Source organism: Mytilinidion resinicola, assembly GCF_010093595.1.
Source record: "Mytilinidion resinicola strain CBS 304.34 unplaced genomic scaffold BDZ99scaffold_7, whole genome shotgun sequence".
NCBI classification, from domain to species: Eukaryota; Fungi; Ascomycota; class Dothideomycetes; order Mytilinidiales; family Mytilinidiaceae; genus Mytilinidion; species Mytilinidion resinicola.
Window position 1 is genome coordinate 685165 of NW_022985443.1, and position 19733 is coordinate 704897.

The window sequence follows — 19733 nt, forward strand, 5'->3', positions numbered from 1 at the left end:
ATGGAACCTCGTTCGCTAGGCGTTCGTGCTAGTAAGGGAGTGTCCTCACGGTCGTTGAGGAACCGCTGAATTGCGGACGAGAAAGCCGGGTCCGAACCGCTAGGGCGGACCAAGTAAGCGACAGATCGATTACTGGATGGTTCAAGGACGCTTGCCTGGCCTGAGAGTTGCAGGAGTCTTTCTTTGTTTGATCGGTCATTGCGATAGGAAACGCCTGATTCGCACTCGTCAGATCTTTTGCACCTAGATGAAAATTCAAAGTTGTACCTTCAAGCTATGCCTTCTCTTTTCTCCGAGTTTAGGCTACTTTTGAGTCTGTTCTATGGTTCTGTGGCTTCTTATAAGCCTCTCTGCTGCTGTGGCCTGTCGCATTCTTTTAACCACAACTTCGCATCGCTCAAATGCGAGGTTAGACTTTGTTTTGCGAGATTTTGGATTTCCCCAAATTCTGCATCGCACATTTGTGCTGTGTCTAGATTGAGCCATGGGCATGGAGCTCAGATTGGCCTGCGATTCGCACATGATCCAATTCGCACACTTGAGCGCTTCTTGCCTTGTGGCATGCTCGGAAGCGGCATTATAGGAATCCGGAACTCAACTGGTTCCCAAGCCTTTGAGCTTTTGCGAGTGTAATCAGATGTGGAAATTGCAATGATGTGAATTCGCAAAGTTGCGAACGCAAAATAATTCTCGAAGAGCTCATCCTATTACTCGGGTATGTTAATAAATTTCTACTGCGGTTGGCAATAATCCTTTTTCAAATAAACGAGTACCGTCCCAAAAGCTGGCTTCTATCGCTGTTCTTTTTTTCAATATAGGACACCAAAACATCTATCCTAATCGCTATTTACACTAGATCATCAACTTCCTTGAGTAAACTTGCAAGGAGGCTCTGCTACCGAAATCCTTCTCCAGTTCTTTACAATTATCCCCATTCCATATCAAAACCAACCAAATCCTTGCCTCAGCTCCTCGTTCCATTGATTTCAAGTATCTCGCTAGCCTCCGCACAGGAGCTTCGATGTCCTTCCTCTTCAAAGGAGTGCTCGACTTTTTTGGCCACCATATCCAGTGTCAGTGGCAGCAGAGAATAGCTACCCCAAGCTGTTGGATTCCTCAAGGTCTCGATTGTGACGGTCTTCCAGACACCAAGAGAAATCAAAGTCTGGAGCTCTGTAATCGGGACCATAATTAGTTTGAGGATAATGGTTCGGCTCTGTCGTAGTGCTGCTAGGAGGTAGATTCGAGATATATTCGGCCGGTATCACGTCATGCCGTGTAAAAGAATCGTACGTGTCCAATTCGTGAAACGCGCCCGTAATAGCCTGATTAACCACCTCTTGGCTGTTTGAGATTGGACTGGAAGACCCCGATGTATTGGTTTCAGTTTGGGGTACGGAAAGCATCTGAGCCTTGCATCGCTGGATGATGAAGGGGATTCTCTCTTTGATCCTCGATTGGACAGGCTCTAGGAGCGGCCCAAGTTCATTTTTCAACTCTTCATAAAGCACGTCGGGGAGGAATTTCTCCCATTGAGCGCTCGTTCTAAGCTCCTCAACTATTTCTGTCAGTAAATTTCTATAGTAATCCCGCGTGTGTGCATGCTTAGACTTACAAGGGGATGGTATCTCGGTGTCCTGCGGAAAGAGTACATTGTAAAGCTTTCTCCATTTTTCTCCTCCACTTTTGAGTTGCGAATACGGCGCCGTTTTGAAGTCGAGACTTGACCACTTTAGACGGCTGATGCGATCGTCATATGGCTCCGGTAGCTTCTCACAGCCCTCTTCCCTTTGTGCGTGTACTACATAGGCGTCGTCTGACTCCATCTCTTGCCAGCATCGTGGACATCGCACGGGTTGTGAATGGACTCGTTTCAGATGATCTCTATTGACTGTTATGACAAAACACTTCAAGGAGTAGTAAAAAGTTGAGAAACACCTACTTTAGCTTTGCCATATCCATAAACCCTCGACCCCTGCACGCCGCTCTTTTCCCATGCTTTTCGGGCTGCCTTTGATAAAATGGGCATTTCAGTCGTGGTTGTGGTCTTGAGCAAGGCCGTTTTCCTTTCGTGTATCGCCTTCGGTCTTCATCGTTATCGTCCTGAGAGTCGTCATTACCATCAATTGCCTCTCCGTTGGCATTGCGTCCTCTCTTCTGACGTGACGTCTGGAAGATAGACCCCGAAGCTGATGACGGCACAAGCTCGCTCGAGCTGCTAGATTGTTTCCCTGATGTAGTCTTATTGCTCGATGCTGAAGTTTTTGGGACCCCTACGGCCTTATAGTGGGATGATTCTGGTAGTCCCTGGACGAGGACACCTTGTAGATCCGCTATACGTGTACTATGGTGCATTTGTCCGGTGCCAACTTCGGATCTTTCGATGGCTAATTCTATTCCTCGGACAGAAGCTTTTGCTTGTTCAGAACGTGCGTTTAACCTCGCTCGAAGTTGAGATATGTATGGAGCTGGACTATCGGTTCTTATTGTTGAAACCTGTGGAAGCGCAGAGTATGTTAACGGAAGCAGGGTTACACAGTGTGATCGAGGTTCATCTCCCAGCTTCGCACAGGGAATTCCTTCGATGATTGGGTTGTCTTGATGGCATGGTTCCAAGCAATGTTTAGCGGAAAGAAGATTCTTTAGAGGCGGTATGTTCCGAATGCAGTCATAACAGAAAAGATCCTGTAGTGGAATCATCTTGCGGGTGCTGACGACTAATGCCGCTTCGACTTCATATGCCCGTGGTCTTGAATTTTGGTCAGATTGGATCATTTTCTTCATCCACTTCATATCTCCGAACTCATCCCATGTGGCGACAGATAAGATGTGACCCATAAGAACCTCTTCTTCGTGATAATACTGCTTGGTAAAAATTGAGGAGAGAAGATTGAGACTGTATCCGCCACGCACCCAATATAACTCGAAGAAAACGCATCCTAACGAGTAGACATCTGAGGCACTTCCATTTTGGCTTTTATATACCACTTCTGGAGCGCGGTAACGTTGCAGCTGATGTATTCCAGAGTCTTTTCCCATTTTCTTATGATATAGCTTTTTCGGAATACTGAGGTTCGAGAGCACTACTTCAGTGCTGGACATAGTCTTCTTCAGCAGTATGTTTTGTGGGTTGATGTCACCATGCCAGACTCAATTGATCGATTAGTTAGCGGGGGCCTCCAAAAGTATATCAAATGTACATACTTTTATGGTTGTGCAAGAACGCAAGCGCCGAGGAAAGGCATCCCACGCTTCGCAAGAGTACATCCTTTTTCTCATTGTCGAATGTGGTATATTTGAGAAAATCATGCAAAGTCAGTCCAGACATCGGCAGCATGAAACCTCCAAGCGACCTTGAGCACCATACGTGTTTCCACTTTGCGTGACTGCACAATACGCGGATGCGGGAAATTTTGAGGTCCGTGATTTGAGTACTGTGAAAATTACGTGGCTTTCTGACAGGTCGATGTACCAGTACATCTTCGACATCGCCTAATGTGCGTTCTGAATCGTCCGAGTCCCATGGTATCTCATTCCACTCGCAGCTTTTGGTCCGAATGGGTACCACCTTTCCAAGTGGGATCTCATGGACGGCAGTAGGACTAGCCTCGATGTCCATGTCTGTGAGTCCAGAGCTTCGCTAAGAATCTTAGGAGAACGCAATCAATCCCAAGGTGATCGGAGGGGTTGACGATAGGAATCCCCACTCGGCATTCGCTGCAATTGACAGCAAAATAATTTCAAAAGTGTGAACATTGTATCGGTCGGGGAATCAGGCTGAGGTTGCACTGGCACTGGTGAGCACAAATGTGCGATGTGATTGAAGCTGGAGTGTGCAGGTGGCGTGTTAAGCGCTACCAATAGAATAGCGCAATGCCGCACCGACCTCAATACCATGCGTAAAGAGCACAACTGTGCGATGGAGAGTTCTGGGAACAAGCAAGCTGTCCTCCAGAAAGAATTAGCGAAAACCAAAATTATATTCAAGTAGAGGTGGGACTTTTGAGCTTACGAGGTAAGGAAGCACTGCTGTATATATCCTCAGAACTCTGCATATGGTTCACTACAAAGCAAATTGGACGAAGTCCAGCATAAACGTCGATGTATTCTCCCATTCTGATTCTGCGCCATGTTTCATGATCTCGTAGTCTCCGCCACGGGTGCGCGGTCGGCATCTGGGAGGCCAGATTCGTATCGCATCATTGGCTGAAACTCTTTCATAAGGAGTTTTTGATCTCTGTCCGTCGCTCGATCACCCTAGCATACTATCAAAATGACCCATACATGCAAAGACGAATCGAAGGCCCCTCAGACCATGTAGTTATGATCGACTCCCAATTTCCGAGGTTACTTCTTTACCGACTGCACCGTAGCCTTTCCCAACTCGCACTCAGCATGCACGGATTCATAGAAGAAGGCGAAGTCTATAGGCTACACGAAGCCCAGTGCGAACACGATCGTACAGCAATGCGAAGACCGAATCAAGGTGTTCTAGATGTCGATAAGATGAGGTTAGCGCTGAAGGCAAATGTCAATGCCCGCGGCGAGATAGTGGTAGCAGACGCGAAGGAGGTCGATGAAGCGCGAAAGCATAATTTTAGGGTTTAAAAGTGGCTTAATTCTCAAGGAGTCAAGACAAGCATAAACCTATTGATCATGTCAGTTCGCATTGCGATGCATAGAACTTGAATCGGTACATACGGCTTCGTTGGTGCGATTCGGAAGCGCAGAATCTCCAGGTACCGATTTATTCGCTCTTTTCTTGCAACATCAAGTACTAGCTAGTGGATAGCTAGGTTCCTAGTAGTCATCCGCAGGATGTGCTCCGGTAATTGGCAGTCATCGTCTATATGCCTATAGAATGAGCACCTAGAAGCTCCCAGTCGGGCCAAGCGGCGACAGACAGTACAACGCTTGGTGGCCCTTCTGACTATATCAATTTGAGAAGTGAAGTCCCTGGTCAGGTTCTCAGGGTGGTGATGATATGGATGGAGATTGGGACGTTCGTCGACAGGACTGTTTTCACTCTGACCCTTCGCGTTTGTTGAACATGGAAGACACCCTTGACAGTCTCTTGGGCTTGTGGCGAGACAAGTCCGTACTTGTCCTATTCATAGACATGGGAGGGTCCGGGGTAGACAAACTGGGCGAACCACGATGTTGAAGTATCCCGCCTTCCGCATCTTCGGCAGCATTGAAGCTTCCAATGATCATCTTACGGACCTTGCCCGTCCACGGGACAGTATCAATGATATCGCTGATTGATCATTAGTACCTTGAAACAGGAGAGGAGATAGGATACTAACCGCATGCCAGGCTTTTTAGGCAGGTCATCATCGAGTCGTCTGAGTCTTTCGATTGCTTCTTCGTCGTCGCCAAACCGAATGAACTGGATACTGAAAGCGCGGTCTTTCAAGGTATGGAGCTGCTTCACGAACTCTTCAATCTTTGCTCCCACACTTTCCGGAGGTACCGAGCCCTTCCAAATGCCATCAGTGAGCACGATCAATGTCATTTTCCTGTCTTTTGCTGCCTTTCTGCTCGTGAGATAATCCTCAAAAATGTCCTCCAGAGTCTCTCGCATGTCCGTCTTCTCGTCACCGTCGCTGGAAGGGCGGGCGCGATTCATGGCATTTCTGAAGTTACTCGGTGCATGGAGGCCCTTCTCGTTTTCCAAACTGATATCACCAAGAGTGCATACGAGATCCAGACCATCATCATCCAAACCTGCTAATTTCATCGTCAACGTCTCAATCACAAACGTTGCCACATCCCAGAAGGGAAGCATGGTGGTTCCGTTGTCCACAACGAATTTCTGCCCAAAGTTGTAAGCTAGTGTTATATGGTCAAAGTCGATGAACTCACAATGTCTCGATTCTTGATGTAAAGCTTCAGAATGGAGTCTTTCTTAGTTGGGGTCAATCCCGCGAAAGACAAAAGCTTAGCACCCATCCCCGTTGGCCAGATTTTGTCGAGTTCTTGCCGTACTTGATAAATATCGAATGATGGGTCGATTTCAGTAGGTGAAGCTGAAGGGACCGAAAGCATTACGGGGGGGACAGTGTTCTGACCAGCGCCATTGGTGCCCTCGTCTTCGTCTGCTACTTCATCTTGCTCGGGATGAGGGAACGGCGCAGATGTGCCGTAATCTAGGTAGCTCATGTCTGCATCCATCGATACCCCGTTCAGGTCGGGCAACAGTGGCGGTGGGATATTGGTAGTATCATCATGCCGTATTGATGGAGTAGGTTCCTCTTGGCGCGGTTTCACTTTGAAATGCCCATCACTGGCACTGTCGAGGGCACTAGGCTGAGACTGAGGCGTCTCGTTGCCACTCTGATCTATTTGCGTCTCAAGCTCTTCAACTACTGCGTGTGGCTGTAGCGAAACAGGCGGGAAAGAGTTCTGCCCGCTGGCTTGAACTGAAGCGGGATCCACAACGGGGCTTTTAGTCGCGCCGAATGGGGTTCGGCCAACGGAATCTTGCTGAACTTGTCGCTGAGTACTTCCTGGACTTGCATCCGGCTTCTCAGTTGGGACGGCATAACGAGAAGAGTCTTCAACTTTGATAGTCGAGGTCTCCGCGGAACGTGGCTCTGGGTGTGTGGCGTGGTTCTTAGATACGCCAGGAGCGTCCAGCCGATCTTCCTTAGGTTCGGCCGTAGAGCCTTGCGATAAGTTTCGCACCAAGCCAGGATTTCGCGGTATAGGCTGTCGTCCTCGGTATGGTGTATGGCCAGGCATGTCTTCGTCATGTTCAAGCGGACTATCGTAAAGAGAATCCTGTCCAACTGTATGACTAGCAGTGGGCACAGTCGGAAGATCGAAAGCCACTGAAGTGTGTCCCATCGGCTTGGATGGGCTTTGTCTGCGTTCGGAGTATCGGCTCCTTCGACGTGGCCTCGTTGGGTCAGGTGAAAGGTCCCGATAACCGTTTTCATAAACGGTGTCTAGTTCCAACTTAGGGGCTTCGTTGGATGGAAGGCTAGGGGCATCGTTGCGAGTCTGTACCACAATCGAAGGCGCCTTCAGTTGTTCCAGTTCTTCTTCGAGCATTTCCGCGCGGCCAGCTGTTTGTGCATGTGGCACGTTGTCCAGTTTCTCAAATTTGCCAACACGTTTTGATTTCCGGTATTGCCGGTCTCCCGATGTACGTAGCGAAGATCCTCGACTGTCCGTGTTGGTGCCACTCGGCGTTCGGGTTGTGTACGATCGACGAGCAGTGTTCGTTTGCCTTGGTTTCTTTTCGTACTCTAGAAGCGCTTCTAGAACGCTCTTATCAGGATCCATTGCTGGGTTCCTCTTACTCCGCTCGTCTTCACACACGATCAATATGTCTTCAAGTCTCTTACAAAGTTTCTCAGATGTTATACGCCTACGAGGGTTGGCAAGAAGCATAGCTTCATCCACGAGGTTCAACACACGTGGCGTTACCGTATCTGAGCAGCGGAGGTGACCTCGGAGATAGTTGTGCCACTCGAGGACCTCTGGCAACGGTTCTTTGCCATCATGAAATGCATCGTCCGCAGTGGGTGTGCTGATTGATCGATCTTTCGCGTTTTGTTTTTTCAACTTCTTGATCGCCCGCATCCTGAAAGCCTCGAATTGGCGCACGCCTTGGAAGCCAAGGACAACCCACGTTGCCGTGATGGATAGAACACACCCATAGGACCAAGTGTCAATAGTTTGGGTCACTGGAGTGATAGTGCCTGCCCTGACCCGACCTTGATCACATTCTGGGGAGCCTTCGTAATGATTTTTAGATACCATCATCTATCCTATGAGTTTATTGAGTGCGTACCATATGTTTGAGTTCCGCCCTCGATGACCTCTGTCGGAACGGTCTCGCCTTTGCGCTTGAACTTTGCGAAACCAAAGTCTGCTAATTTGAATTCGCCGTGTACTCTCAATATGTTATCAGGCTTGACGTCGGCATGCCATCTATAGAATGGGTCAAAAAGGCTTACAAGATGCAATGTAGTGAGAACATACCCATGATAAAGCTCAATGCTGCCATCTTCGTAGCGGAAGGGAAGGGTATGGATTGTGCTTATAGCATCTGCGACTTTGAACAAGGATTTCCAAAATACAGTAATTTCGGTCGTTAGCACAGGAGGGTATGATTCCTCGTCAGCGAAGTATTCGTCGAGATCCTGATCTCCGTATTCGAGCAAGATGTTGTGGGTCCGTGAAGTTGGATCGTAGGGTGCGCCGTCGAAGGAGAAATCGCCAAGGTATTGAACCATTCCCTTTTTGCCCCGGATGCCGAGAAATGCATTTCTTTCCCATGTATAGAAGTGTTGATTCCGGAAAGCAAATGATTTCAAAGCGAGTCTGTAGCACTGGGAGCGGTCAGTAAAGTTGTACATGCGTTGCTTAGCACAAGAAGGTCTACTCACGACTCCGTAGTCCTTGTCCACGTACTTCGAACGCCATATGACCTTCTTCATATCATCCGGAACAAGATCCTCTTGCAGCGACACTTGATAGACTTCTGCGGTACCGCCTTTGGTGTTGATACTTTGACGTCTGCAGAATGGTAGTATCCATTTTCCTCCATGGAATTTCTCCTCCATGTCCATCCTGACAGGAGCGGGACAGTAGGACCATTTTGCTTTCTCGAATTCGGTGATGATCCGCGCCGCATCTTGGATGTTCTTCATCTTCAGATCCTCTTCGAGCTCTTTGTAGAATGTGTGGGCAAACTCGAGATTCTTGTCAACGATCTTGGCTTTCTGGAATATGTCCACTAGATCGCCTTTATCCAGGGTCAGGAGTATGCTGAAGACGAGAATGCAGCGATTGTCTCCGGTGAATATTAGGTTTGAGAACGCAGGTTGGAAGATCTCTCGATGATTGCGATGATAAGCTTCAAGGAGGAGTATGGCTGCGTGGGTTGACCTTTTGTCTGTGTCTTGTCGCAACATCCATTTCGTCAGTCGATCGGTGTCGATGAAGAACTGTTTGTCTTTGTACTCAGCTCCGCACGCTGCTTCACGTTTCCACTCGGTGGCCAATTTGTCCTTGAATCTTTCGCAGAGATCCTTCGAGCTCGAAGGCGACGCTAAGCCCGCCATGGTGACGTGGATCCAGCAAGAACACGACAAGAACGAGGGGCGGCCAATGCAAGGCGGGCCTTGCTAACACAGGTGCCCGATCAATATGATGATGCCGCGCGTAAGACCAAACAGAAACGTGAGGATGAATAACGAGTGGAGGGAAGAGCGATGCGCTCATGTTTGCGACCTACTGCTGGAGGGACAGCTGAGCTCATAAGGGCAGCCTCCTCGAGAGATGCGGCTCCGGGGCAGCCAGTCACGGCGGCAGTCCGCCCTCCCGTGTGACAGGGCGCCTTTTGTGGCGCTGGGAACTGCGGGCATTATGCGCCACTTGAGGGAAAGAGCAACGAGGCTTGACACAGCCTTGTTGTTCGAGAACCCAGGCGTCTTCGATTTGAACGGGGGCCTAAAAGTCGCATCATCTTTGCGCAGACAGGATCAGTCCGGAAGATGGAAGGCAAATGCTGGCTGGCGAAACATCTAGATCGAGTGCTGCTGCCTTGTGTGAGAAGTGCTTTTGCTGGTGGCTGTGAGGGGTTGCACATGCGGGATGGGGGCCAGGATTGTGGAGGGCTGCACGGCTGAAGCGCCCAATCCACGCAGCCTTGCAGGACACCGATTGCACACTTCAGTGCCTCGCGGCCAGCTCAAACTCTGTCAGCATGTGTTGTAAGTAGTCTTAATGATGATGTGTTGAAAGAATGATGAAGTTAAGTCTGTGAGTCGGGATGAGGTCGAGATTAAGGTCGCACTAGCGTCACGTGATAAGTTTTATCTCAACCTCCTAAGCGCTGTTCCTATCTTTATTTACTTTAAGTAAATCAAGCAGAGTCGAACATACAGGTTGAATTGATATTGTGAGACAAATCGGGATGCTCAAACTGTTCACGGCACTCGATGGATCTTGTGCTAACATCACGTGATATAGCCCTCTAAGGCGCTCTCTATACGTATACAAATGATCACTCTTTACCTATGGATGCAAGCGGATCTGTCATACTTTCCAAAACGTTTTCTCCCTGATAGACACTCCGAGCTGCGCCTTCTTGTACCGAAGATACGTCGGTAGAAGTCCGCCTGTTGGGCTTCCGCTTGTCGCCTTTGCCGGCTGCTGCTTCGGTATCGCCCTTGGACTCTCTTGGTTCGTTCTCCATCTTTCGGAGAGCTTCAGAAAAGACCAAGCAAAAAGCAGGGTCAGGACTGTAAGTGGTAGAGTGACCTGTATCCATCGGTTCATCGCGGCTTTTGAGAAAGTGCCCTCGCCCGGAGCGTCACCAGTCTGGCTTTGATATTTGATGATGTCGGTGCTGAAAAATGTCTGAGATCTCATATTAGTATGGTATCAGCAGAAGATCATATGGTGGGTTGTACTAACGGATACAAATGTCGCAGGTAGATAGATCAATGTGACGAAAGTGATGATGCGCATGACAATTGCTTCTCTCTCCATATTTCGATTCAGCCTTTCCATTCTTTCTGTCGCTTGGGTTTGGAGATGCGTCTTTACAAGCTCCTTCCTATCATTTGTTATCTTAACGAAGAGCACTGCACGAGCGATCTGCATTCTCAAGTCATAGATCATGGAATCGATCTGTGCCGCAAACCCGTGCAAGTCATCCATACATTCGTCCTTCAGAGCGTTCGGAAAGTCTCTTTTCTTGAAGATGGCAGTGTAGAAATCGCGGAGCGAGCGCATAACTTCAACGTTTGCTTCGAGAACCATAATGACCTCGTTGGTTTTGTCTTCCCATTGCTGTAGATCCTGGATATGATGCGGCTTGTATTGCCGATGGGTTGGACTAAAGACTGCGCCGAACGTTTTTTCATCCATCACTTCCTCGATCCATCCGATGTACCAACGCCATTCTTCTGTGGACCAATGGCAGTACAACAGATGGGCGGACAAACTGGATCGGAAGCATTCCTCAAGGGTGTCGAATGACTTGTCCTCCGGCCGTCCATCCTTTCCAGTTAGTTCGCGAAACCTATTTTCAAGGTCGCTGTGGCCTGTGGTGACAATCCAAAGAGTAGTGCCATAGACGACGTCGAACTGGTGATGAATAGCGGCCTGACGTATAGACCATTCGGTGAGCGATGGGTCTTCTTCGTTCTTTGCCTTCAGAGTGACACATTTGAGGTTGTAGCAGAGTTGATATTGCCGGCCACTCCTACCGAGATCTGTCACGGCCTGTCCGCGTGGTGGATCCCAGAGCGCCGTCTGTTCCCGAAAACCGCTAAATCTGAGATCTCTTGGTTCGCTTTGGGAGCCAAAAACGAACATGAAATCTAGATAGGCTGGCATTACTTGATGGCATGTTAGTATCTGAGAGAGTATGTCCCGTGTGGCTCTCAGCCTTGCCCTAGAATGCGGTCCGTAAAAGTAGCTAAGGCTTCAGTCAGCGAACTAGTCTTTTAAACAAAGTCATAAGGGCTACTCACATGAATCTGCATTTTGGATCTCTTTTCGTGGCAACGATGTCGTTCTGTGTGGCGGCAGCGGGGTTCGGGCGTGACTCGATGCCCAGAACACTCGTCAACTTTGCGGTGGTATTGACATAACGGCCTTGGATTTCTACATCATTTAGCATCTTAAAACTACAATGAAGTCTATACTGAACCTACTGTTCCCCAGCTCGCTGCAAAGGTCGATAATCGGGACCTCCGCATGGGTCTCGCTGTGTAAGAGGAGCTTCGGCGACACATCATCAAGACGCTTCCGATAAGCCTTGAGAGCAGTAGGATATGTGCTTGTGCCTCTGTGAATGAGATTCTCTGGGTACGAAGTGGAATTCGAGAAGGAAGTCTGAAAGCTAACGGGAAGCTGCCGCACTATAGCCATGTGTGGGTCGCCTGGCCGGATTTACAGAAGTGTTGATTGCGTCTGATCTTCAAATGGTTGACGCAAAAGCAAGGAGAGTTTAACATATATCCTGTGTCTAAAATACCACGAGACGTGAGGATTGAAGGGAGCCTCGACGTGCCTCAGTCTCGTGCCTCGAAGTTGCGGACGCATGCGCCTGAGGGCGGAGCAACTTGGGACACGGCACACAAGGCAGACGAGATTTCATTGGTCGTCCATGCGCCGTACAGCCACCACACTTTCATCAGAAACGCCCCCATCAACAGTCAGGAGGCACGAGCAGGTTGCCACAATTTGGACAGCACTCATCATTCATCATTGTCATCTACATGATTATTCGCAATTATGGCCATTCCTTCCAACTGATCGTGGACGATCTATTCCCTTAATACCCTATCCGTCGAAATCTTTGCGCAAACCAGCCATCTTTCCCTCATCCCGAATAAAGTTCAGCTCGTCCCATTCATTCTGTACGGTCACAGCCATCAGCCTCATGTTCTTGCACAGCGGAAGGAGCAATCCGCATTCGACAAAAGGTCTGCGCCTTACCTGCGTAAATGGCCTCGGGATCTCGAAGATCCACTTGTCCTTGACGTTATCGACCTGAATAAAACTCAGAAACCAGCTACATGGCCCGCAGTGATTAGACTACTAAGCTTACGAATTCTTCATTAAAGTTCAAGTTAGGATACTCCTCTTTTGGAAACTTGGTCTCCAAAAACCTCTGGATCTTCTCCCACGTCATTCCCTCGTAGATGGGGTACTTGACTGGAATAAGATCATTCGGGTTCTCATCTTTTTCGTAGTTCTCCGTGATGCGGCGCCTGAGCGAAGCAGCGTCGCCCCGCTTCGCCGACTCACCGGTCTGGCGCCTCCTGTCGCGAAACTTCTGGGCCAAAGAACCCCCGGGCATTTTATCGGAGGCGATAATGTGGCGATGGGTGGCTGTGAGCTCTGCTAGAACGCAGGACTATGTAGGGTGACTTATTTGAGGCGGACTTTGAGCACGGCAGAGAAAAGTTGCGAAGCCAGCCCAGTCGGCGGGCACACTGTGCATTTATGTTTCTCAGCCTTGTGAGGCCGCTCTCCACCGGACGTCGTGCATACTTGTTGCCTTCTTTTTCAGCCCTCGATGCCTGGAGGACTAGTGGCGCCAGGCAGCAATAGTGCCTCAAATGTGGGGCAGATCCAGCCTGGAAAATCAGAATCGCTACCCACTATGAGAAAAACGTCGAAAGCTCCGACTTAATATAGCGCGATGTATCTTCATGCTAGAGTAATACCATTTTGCAGAACGTGGTTTATGTGTCTCCTTCGTCGCACAAACTTCTCTCACGAGTGCCCTCCACTTCTCGTTCGGCGCTTTCAATATTGTCACATTTTTATTCGCGCCTCCGGCATCTTCATCTCCTCCACAGCCCGTCATTTCACACATGGCCTACCATCGTCGACTAAAACGACTATGAAAATTAGGGACCGTATTGGACTTGAAGCTGCCGCGAATGCAGATGGGGAGTAGTCTGAGCGTCAGGCTAAATCACCAAAACCCTATCCACTATTCCCCCTTTGCGTTCCAGTAAGCCTCATGTAGTGTTGGGAGTTCAGCCATATCTAAGCTTTTGGCTCTCGTTTTCTATGAGTCCTGACATTTTTCGAATGCTTGCATTTTGGGGCATCGGATAACTACTCCTAAATGCTTCCATGACAAAAAATGGTTTTTCTCAGCATTGCGCATCGCACATTTTGTGCTGTGGTGGGCGGGTCGATAGCAATATTATTGGTGAGATCCGAGCTGGCCTGCGGTACAGCCCTCAGCCACGTCAGCGATTCGTCTCAACCCTTCAAATATGATCTCGAGAGATTCCCAAGGCTGAATGTACGTACTTCCCTTGTGCATACTTAACGTGTTTATTGGAGCACTTGGGTGCGCACTCTATCTAGCCCTGAAGCAGAACCCTACTTAGCCCAATATTTTTCCGGTTTAGCAAATCAAGCACTATGATAGAGCCGAAGAGCATACATGAGCGACAGCGCGCTCATGATGCTCCAGCACAAGAGTGGTCCGAGTATGCTGACGAAGTTATGACTGGCTTTAGGGAATGCGACGTCTGTCATGCAATGAAGACGAAAGTAAAACTTTAAGATCTCGCAAATAAGTTACAATCTGACCAGTTTTAGTGCACATGCCTTCTAGATGAGAAACGCTCATCCTCCCCACACACGCAGCTAAAGCTTTTGAACCGGCTACTCTGTCTGGAGAATTCGATATACCAGCCTTGATTGCAAAGTACTCCGATGCACTCAAAAACGCTCCAAACCCCTCCTTCAAAAAAAACCCCTCGCGGTCCTCTTACGGACTCTAATCTAGAGCGACTTGAGGACATTAGCCGCATAATGGATTCTTGCAACGAGAAGCTTCATGGCCTTCTAATAGATATCGACAGCAGGCTCCCACCTGTGTCTTCGCGAATCTGAGAAGACAGTCTGTTCGGCTTTCCGAGTCACCGGTCCTACTTGAAAAAGATACGATGTGATAAGGAAGAGGAGATATCCGACAAGATCCCCGGTAATGCGAATAGGTTGCGTCCAGAGACGAAGCCTATCCATAAAACGAAGCTACCAGCACGCACGCACGGAATGGCTCGTGAGCAGGCTCCTAAATCGTCAACCACTGTTGCCAAAGTATTTGAAACATTGGTTAACGCCAAAGGTGACCCATTACAGTGGTAGACCTCTCTTGCGTGAAGACAAAATGACACAGAGTCTGCGCCTCAGGATTACAGAAGGCCCCGCGGACCAGCGCCCTATTGGTTATCTAAAACTAATACTTCTCCTCACAGACCATCGCCAACGACAGCCGCGTCCAGTACCCCCGGAAAGAAGTTCGCTAAGGATCAAGGTTCATACACTGAAAAACGAAAGTCGCTCCGTCCAGACCCCCCTGTCGCAGCTTCGAACCAGAGTACGTTGAAGGCATCTCCGAGCTGGTATCTTGGAATAGAGCGAGATTTTCTTATATCAAAGACAATAACAGGTGGTCAGGACTCGGATACCGATGACCAGTATGAAATACCGCATCCGTATGCGCAGAAACGAAAGCTGCCGGCGTATTTTCCACGTGAGAATCGAGAAGAACAAATGATGCAAAACTCGAATGGAACAATGCGTCGAACTGGTTTAGTGTCACCGTCCTCTCATCTACCCACTTTTACGAGAACCTCTCGAATCGCCACTCGTGATGGAAAGCCGAGAGAACTAGAAATCTCATTAAACTGCGACGAAGATGTGCATCGACGTTCTCATACGGAAGATGCTGAAATTAACGACTTCGAGGAACTACTGCTCGAGATACTTTGTGAAAAGCTTAAAGATCCTATCATCTAGGGACTTCTGAGCTCCATCCGGTGCTGTCACATGGACTTCCGCCATACTTCTTCCCCGCCAACCGCAACTCCACCAAATTCAGCGGGAAATGATGGAACCTGTACAACGTCGCCATCTCCTGGCACCTTCCAGGAATCTTCGACAAGGAAGAGAGGGCGAATGACTGAGAATCAGCACCAGTCGGGAAATGGCGATGAGGAGTCAGAGAATGACGATGACGGCAACGAAAGACGGCGGAAGAAGCAGGCGAAAGATTACAATCTCGAGAAGCAGCCAAAACCGCGGCTGAAATGCCCATTCTTTCAAAGGGAGCCCGAAAAATACAGCCGGGCGGCCTGCAGAGGGCAAGGTTTCGCGGACATGGCTAAATTGAAGTAAGTCGCGGAAAAACTCTCTATACTATGCGTTCTTAAGTATGTAAGCACTAATGGCTATCGACAGAGATCATCTCAAACATGTCTACAGTCAACTAATACTATGCCGTAGATGCTAGCAAGAGATGGCTTCCAACGCCGCATTTTCGGCACACCAGCAAAAAGACGAAGCTTGCAAGAAACGCGCCCAACCATACGACGACCGTATTAGTCCTGGGGCGTGGGAACTACTTGATTTCAAAAAGGCAACATTTGCGCTTTTGAGCGATGTCCAAGATAAATGGGCCAACATGTGTCAAGTCCTCTTTCCGCAAGATGAGGAGATACCTTCGCCTTGTAAGTCGCGGCATTTTCCGTCAGTTATCTTTGGTGTAGTGACCAATGCTTACTGAAAGTAGTTGACGACCATCACATTAATGCTCGCTGGGAGAGGCTGCTCCCACAATTTCTCCATGAGGAATTGACCAAAGAGCTTGACCCCGTGCTGGCCCCGATTATAACAAGAATCAAAGAGCGAATCTCCATAACTGTCCAAATGTGTAAAGAGCAAGTCCATCCGCAGCCCGAAGAACAAAAAACGACACCCTATTTCTTTGGTTCAAACTCGAATCGTCGGGAATCTGTCAAGAACAGAACCACTAGCGCAATTCGAATGGACAATAATGCTGAAACCCTCCACCCACATCAGATGCTCTACGAACACAGAGTACCAAGTTCTTCTGAAGAAGCGTCTAATGCTCCTGACCGGCCAAACCGCATCACACTCCAGTCCTCCGACAACAGTATCCGAAGCTTGAATCGCTAAGCTCACTTGCCCGTTCAGACTGCTTCCGTAGATATTCAATCATCTCTGCGTTGTTTCAGGATTCTGGGTTCCAGAATCGTCCCCATGAAACCTATTTCAAACGATGCGCTAGATCCTTCTTCTAGTTGGCACTCCGATGCAGATCCGGCAAACTACAATCCAAGTGGCAGCAGTCATGCGCAAATCTTTCTCCCATCCAATCACCGTATTGAAGAGGAAGAATGGGCTCTCCATTTCGACCCGTCTCCGGACTTTGATTTTTCTCAGTATTTGGGAGAGCTTTGATAGGAATGCTCCACTTCAACACTAGCAAAAGACTCCCATCGTCACATCCTGAATGTTCTACAAAATCCCCTCATAGTGCTTTCATCACCCCGCCGAAGTTCTTCCACTCCTCAGCCCCGCCGATGCCCTGGTATATCTCCCAACCCGACTCCATCTCCCAGCCGGCAACTCATAGACCGGATTCTCCGCTTCCATCTTCCATGTCTCACCATGTCCAGCCTCCACCGGTGACATCTCAGCTGGGAGCTCAGGGATTGGGTCCGGAGGGGCTTCCTGTGTGCCATCTAGCTCGGCTTTTGCCCATGTCTGCGGCCGAGATCTGCTCTGGCGCCTTCGCCGGAGGCAGAAGAGAATGAAGGCGATAATCGTAAGGAGGGAAAGAGCACCGATGACGATGACGAGGGCGAGGGTTCTCGTGTCTGGACGAGAGGACGTTGGAAAGGAGCTCGGGGAGGGAGTCGAGGAGGGTGCGGAGGGGCTCAAAGAAGGGGTTGAAGAGAGGTTGGAAGCAGCAGACGTAGTGAAAGATGCGACGGACGTGGTCGATATGCTTGAAGCCGAGGGAGAAGAAGCAGCAGCAACCACGGAAAATGTAGCACCATCGTCGGAAAAAGTAGCAGCGTCATGTTTTTTAAGCGCAACCCTAGTGGAAGACGGGAGCAATGAAGCGAACTCAGTACCCGATGGGCAACAGAAGGAGGACAAGCCATTGATGAGATTCCCATCGGCGCACCAGGTCAGGCTGCTATCGGAGGGACAGGCCGTTACCGTTGATCGAGAAGGATTGAAGAGGGGGAGGCTAGTGAGAGCGACAGAAGCGAATGAGTACATCGGGATAGAGGTTTTAGGTAATTACAATGTGATATAAGAAAGCGACCTTGAAAATAAAATTACAATCGAATGAATTCGAAGAATGAGATGGAAGCTATGAACGAGAAAGATTTTGGGGTAGATATATACCTACAGTATTCTACACCCCTTATCGAAGATATTTTAGGCATGAAACGAATGCCCGATTTCAGCCTTTTGAGCCCAGCAATGAGAGGGCATCCAGAAGCGAGAAGGATTTTGGAAAAGATATATGCCTGTAATATTGGACGCCCCTTGCAGAAGATATTTAAAGCTCTAAAGCTAATGCCTGATTTCAGCCTTGGGAACACAGCAGTTGGGAAAGGCCAATTACACGAGGGTGGCGCATAGCTAACATGCCCGATCGTTTCGACAGGTTGGGTTGGGGGCCGGCGCTTACAGACGAGTGCGAGGGGAGCACGTGAGGAGTGGCCTTCGCCGTAACATCAACATCGACAACTAAGAAACACGCCATCCATAGGTCTATAGAATCATCAGCAGGTTATTGCAGCCATCTCCGGCTATGCCTTCGAGTCCAATAGATTCAGCCTAACCATCACTTCTCCTCATCCTAGCGGACCACCGACTCCACCCCCGTATCACCATCTCAAGTACAAAGTACAACGACCCTTGAGTACACGCTAGCTTAAGGGGAGGCATTGTAAATGGAAAGGCTAGATTCCCAGCGGCAGTCCTGCCACACACTCTTGAACACGAGTAGCAATTCACAAGTCTGTACTATACATGCCTCAATTTCAAAACTTCCGCTACTTTTAAATCACCCCTCAGGCTTGCCTGCACTCTCTCAGTACTGCTCGAGATCCTCTGGCACGTCATCCAATATTGCAACAACACAGTTTTGACGAGCCTGGTAGCCTACCAGGACACCTCGGATGGTACCACGCCCACTAGAGATGGCATTGCCCCAACTTTCTACTCTGTCTGGAAGATACCGAGATACTCCTGCAATTCTGCTCCTCCGACTCTAAGCCAGGCTCTAAACAGGGCCTCAAGCTTGCACTTCTTCAACTTCTTCTCCTTCAGAAGCACGATTACCTTCATCGTCTCAGTCGCGCCTATTGCGCTAAACTCCTTCTTCTTGAAGAAGTCTACAATGACGCATTGCTGCACACACTCGATATCCAGCTCCTCCGCAAGGCAAAAGACCTGAACAAGATCGTAGGCTGGTGGATCGTAGAACACGCCGCTCGCGTTCATGGCCTGGAGCTGACCGGTGTAGAGCGCGTGGATGAGCATCTCTACGATACGGAAATGGGCGTTGGGAAGTTGATATTGGCTTGGTGGGGAAGCAGCTGCTGTCGCGGCAGCGCGAGCTACATGCAAATCTAGTCTGGCCTCGATCCCTGATGTGATTCTGGCAACGAGCAGGTCTAGCTCTTTCACCCTGTTGTTTGCCTCGAGGCGCCAGAGAACAGAACGTCCGCTCTTAGATTCCGGAGCTTCAGGGCCCGTCTCTTCGCGGGCAAACTCATCTACTAATTCATCTCGCATGACTCGAAGGTCGGCTATTGTACCGTCGAGCGGTCCAGTGATGTCGGTCGGCGGAATGATGCCCTTGCTCAAGCCGCACACGATCTATCTTTGGTTAGCGACAGCATTCCGCCTTTTTTAGCGCTTCATCAGATATTTTGGTCCAGTTTCCAACAAGAAATCTGGGCCTGCTGACTAGACTTCCAACCTGTGTACCAGAGTGGGGATCAATCAATCAATCAACTTTGACGTCTCCAAGTTGATTGATTGCTTCGTTGAACAGGCTGTGATTGATTTGATTTGATTTGATTAATTTCTGAGATGCTCAAGTTGAGTTGATGAGATTGATACTTTTTGACCCCCAAGTTGAATTGATTGGTTTGATTGATAGATTGATTGATAAGTTGATTACTACTTAGGAGGTTTGATGCCAATTCGACGCCAGGAGCGTATAGATTGCAGAGCACTAAGTAACTCAGGCTTCATATTAAGGCGTCGTACGCCCAGGAGATCGCCAAGTTCGCTGAAAATTCTCTCACAATCAGCTGAGGAGGCTGGGATGGAGTAGATATCAAGGGCTAGCTGGCCTAGAATAGGATAGCGATCTCTTGTGATAACCCAGTACT

General features: G+C 49.0%; 8 protein-coding genes across 8 annotated transcripts; 3 read left to right on the plus strand and 5 right to left on the minus strand.

Annotated features, from left to right (window-relative positions):
* Window positions 1–712: 712 nt before the first annotated feature.
* BDZ99DRAFT_461587 (uncharacterized protein) lies at window positions 713–2378 on the minus strand. The gene is made up of 3 exons (XM_033719649.1): window positions 1943–2378; window positions 1616–1884; window positions 713–1558 (listed from the first exon to the last, which is right to left on the minus strand). Exons 1-3 carry the CDS (start codon window positions 2353–2355, stop codon window positions 1095–1097), a joined length of 1146 nt encoding a protein of 381 aa, XP_033578516.1. The 5' UTR covers window positions 2356–2378; the 3' UTR covers window positions 713–1094.
* Window positions 2379–5022: 2644 nt separating this feature from the next.
* Window positions 5023–9077, minus strand: BDZ99DRAFT_518812 (uncharacterized protein; the record flags this gene model as incomplete). Its single annotated transcript, XM_033725339.1, has 6 exons — window positions 5023–5257; window positions 5307–5815; window positions 5866–7745; window positions 7802–7941; window positions 7993–8342; window positions 8400–9077. The coding sequence occupies 6 exons, from the start codon at window positions 9075–9077 to the stop codon at window positions 5023–5025; spliced, it is 3792 nt and encodes a 1263-aa protein (XP_033578517.1).
* Window positions 9078–9902: 825 nt separating this feature from the next.
* Window positions 9903–11952, minus strand: BDZ99DRAFT_414029 (uncharacterized protein). Its single transcript, XM_033716717.1, has 4 exons — window positions 11682–11952; window positions 11499–11631; window positions 10435–11443; window positions 9903–10377 (listed from the first exon to the last, which is right to left on the minus strand). Exons 1-4 carry the CDS (start codon window positions 11896–11898, stop codon window positions 10054–10056), a joined length of 1683 nt encoding a protein of 560 aa, XP_033578518.1. The 5' UTR covers window positions 11899–11952; the 3' UTR covers window positions 9903–10053.
* A 1965-nt stretch (window positions 11953–13917) lies between these two features.
* On the plus strand, window positions 13918–15303 carry BDZ99DRAFT_518815 (uncharacterized protein; the record flags this gene model as incomplete). Its single annotated transcript, XM_033725340.1, has 3 exons — window positions 13918–13985; window positions 14760–14881; window positions 14954–15303. The coding sequence occupies 3 exons, from the start codon at window positions 13918–13920 to the stop codon at window positions 15301–15303; spliced, it is 540 nt and encodes a 179-aa protein (XP_033578519.1).
* Window positions 15304–15333: 30 nt separating this feature from the next.
* On the plus strand, window positions 15334–15681 carry BDZ99DRAFT_518816 (uncharacterized protein; the record flags this gene model as incomplete). The annotated part of the gene is made up of 1 exon (XM_033725341.1): window positions 15334–15681. One exon carries the CDS (start codon window positions 15334–15336, stop codon window positions 15679–15681), a length of 348 nt encoding a protein of 115 aa, XP_033578520.1.
* Window positions 15682–15802: 121 nt separating this feature from the next.
* Window positions 15803–16482, plus strand: BDZ99DRAFT_518817 (uncharacterized protein; the record flags this gene model as incomplete). The annotated part of the gene is made up of 2 exons (XM_033725342.1): window positions 15803–16013; window positions 16076–16482. 2 exons carry the CDS (start codon window positions 15803–15805, stop codon window positions 16480–16482), a joined length of 618 nt encoding a protein of 205 aa, XP_033578521.1.
* Window positions 16483–16573: 91 nt separating this feature from the next.
* On the minus strand, window positions 16574–17645 carry BDZ99DRAFT_277360 (uncharacterized protein). The gene has a single exon (XM_033713961.1). The coding sequence runs from the start codon at window positions 17596–17598 to the stop codon at window positions 16852–16854; it is 747 nt and encodes a 248-aa protein (XP_033578522.1). The 5' UTR covers window positions 17599–17645; the 3' UTR covers window positions 16574–16851.
* Window positions 17646–18549: 904 nt separating this feature from the next.
* Window positions 18550–19128, minus strand: BDZ99DRAFT_475100 (uncharacterized protein; the record flags this gene model as incomplete). Its single annotated transcript, XM_033721952.1, has 1 exon — window positions 18550–19128. The coding sequence occupies one exon, from the start codon at window positions 19126–19128 to the stop codon at window positions 18550–18552; it is 579 nt and encodes a 192-aa protein (XP_033578523.1).
* Window positions 19129–19733: the final 605 nt, after the last annotated feature.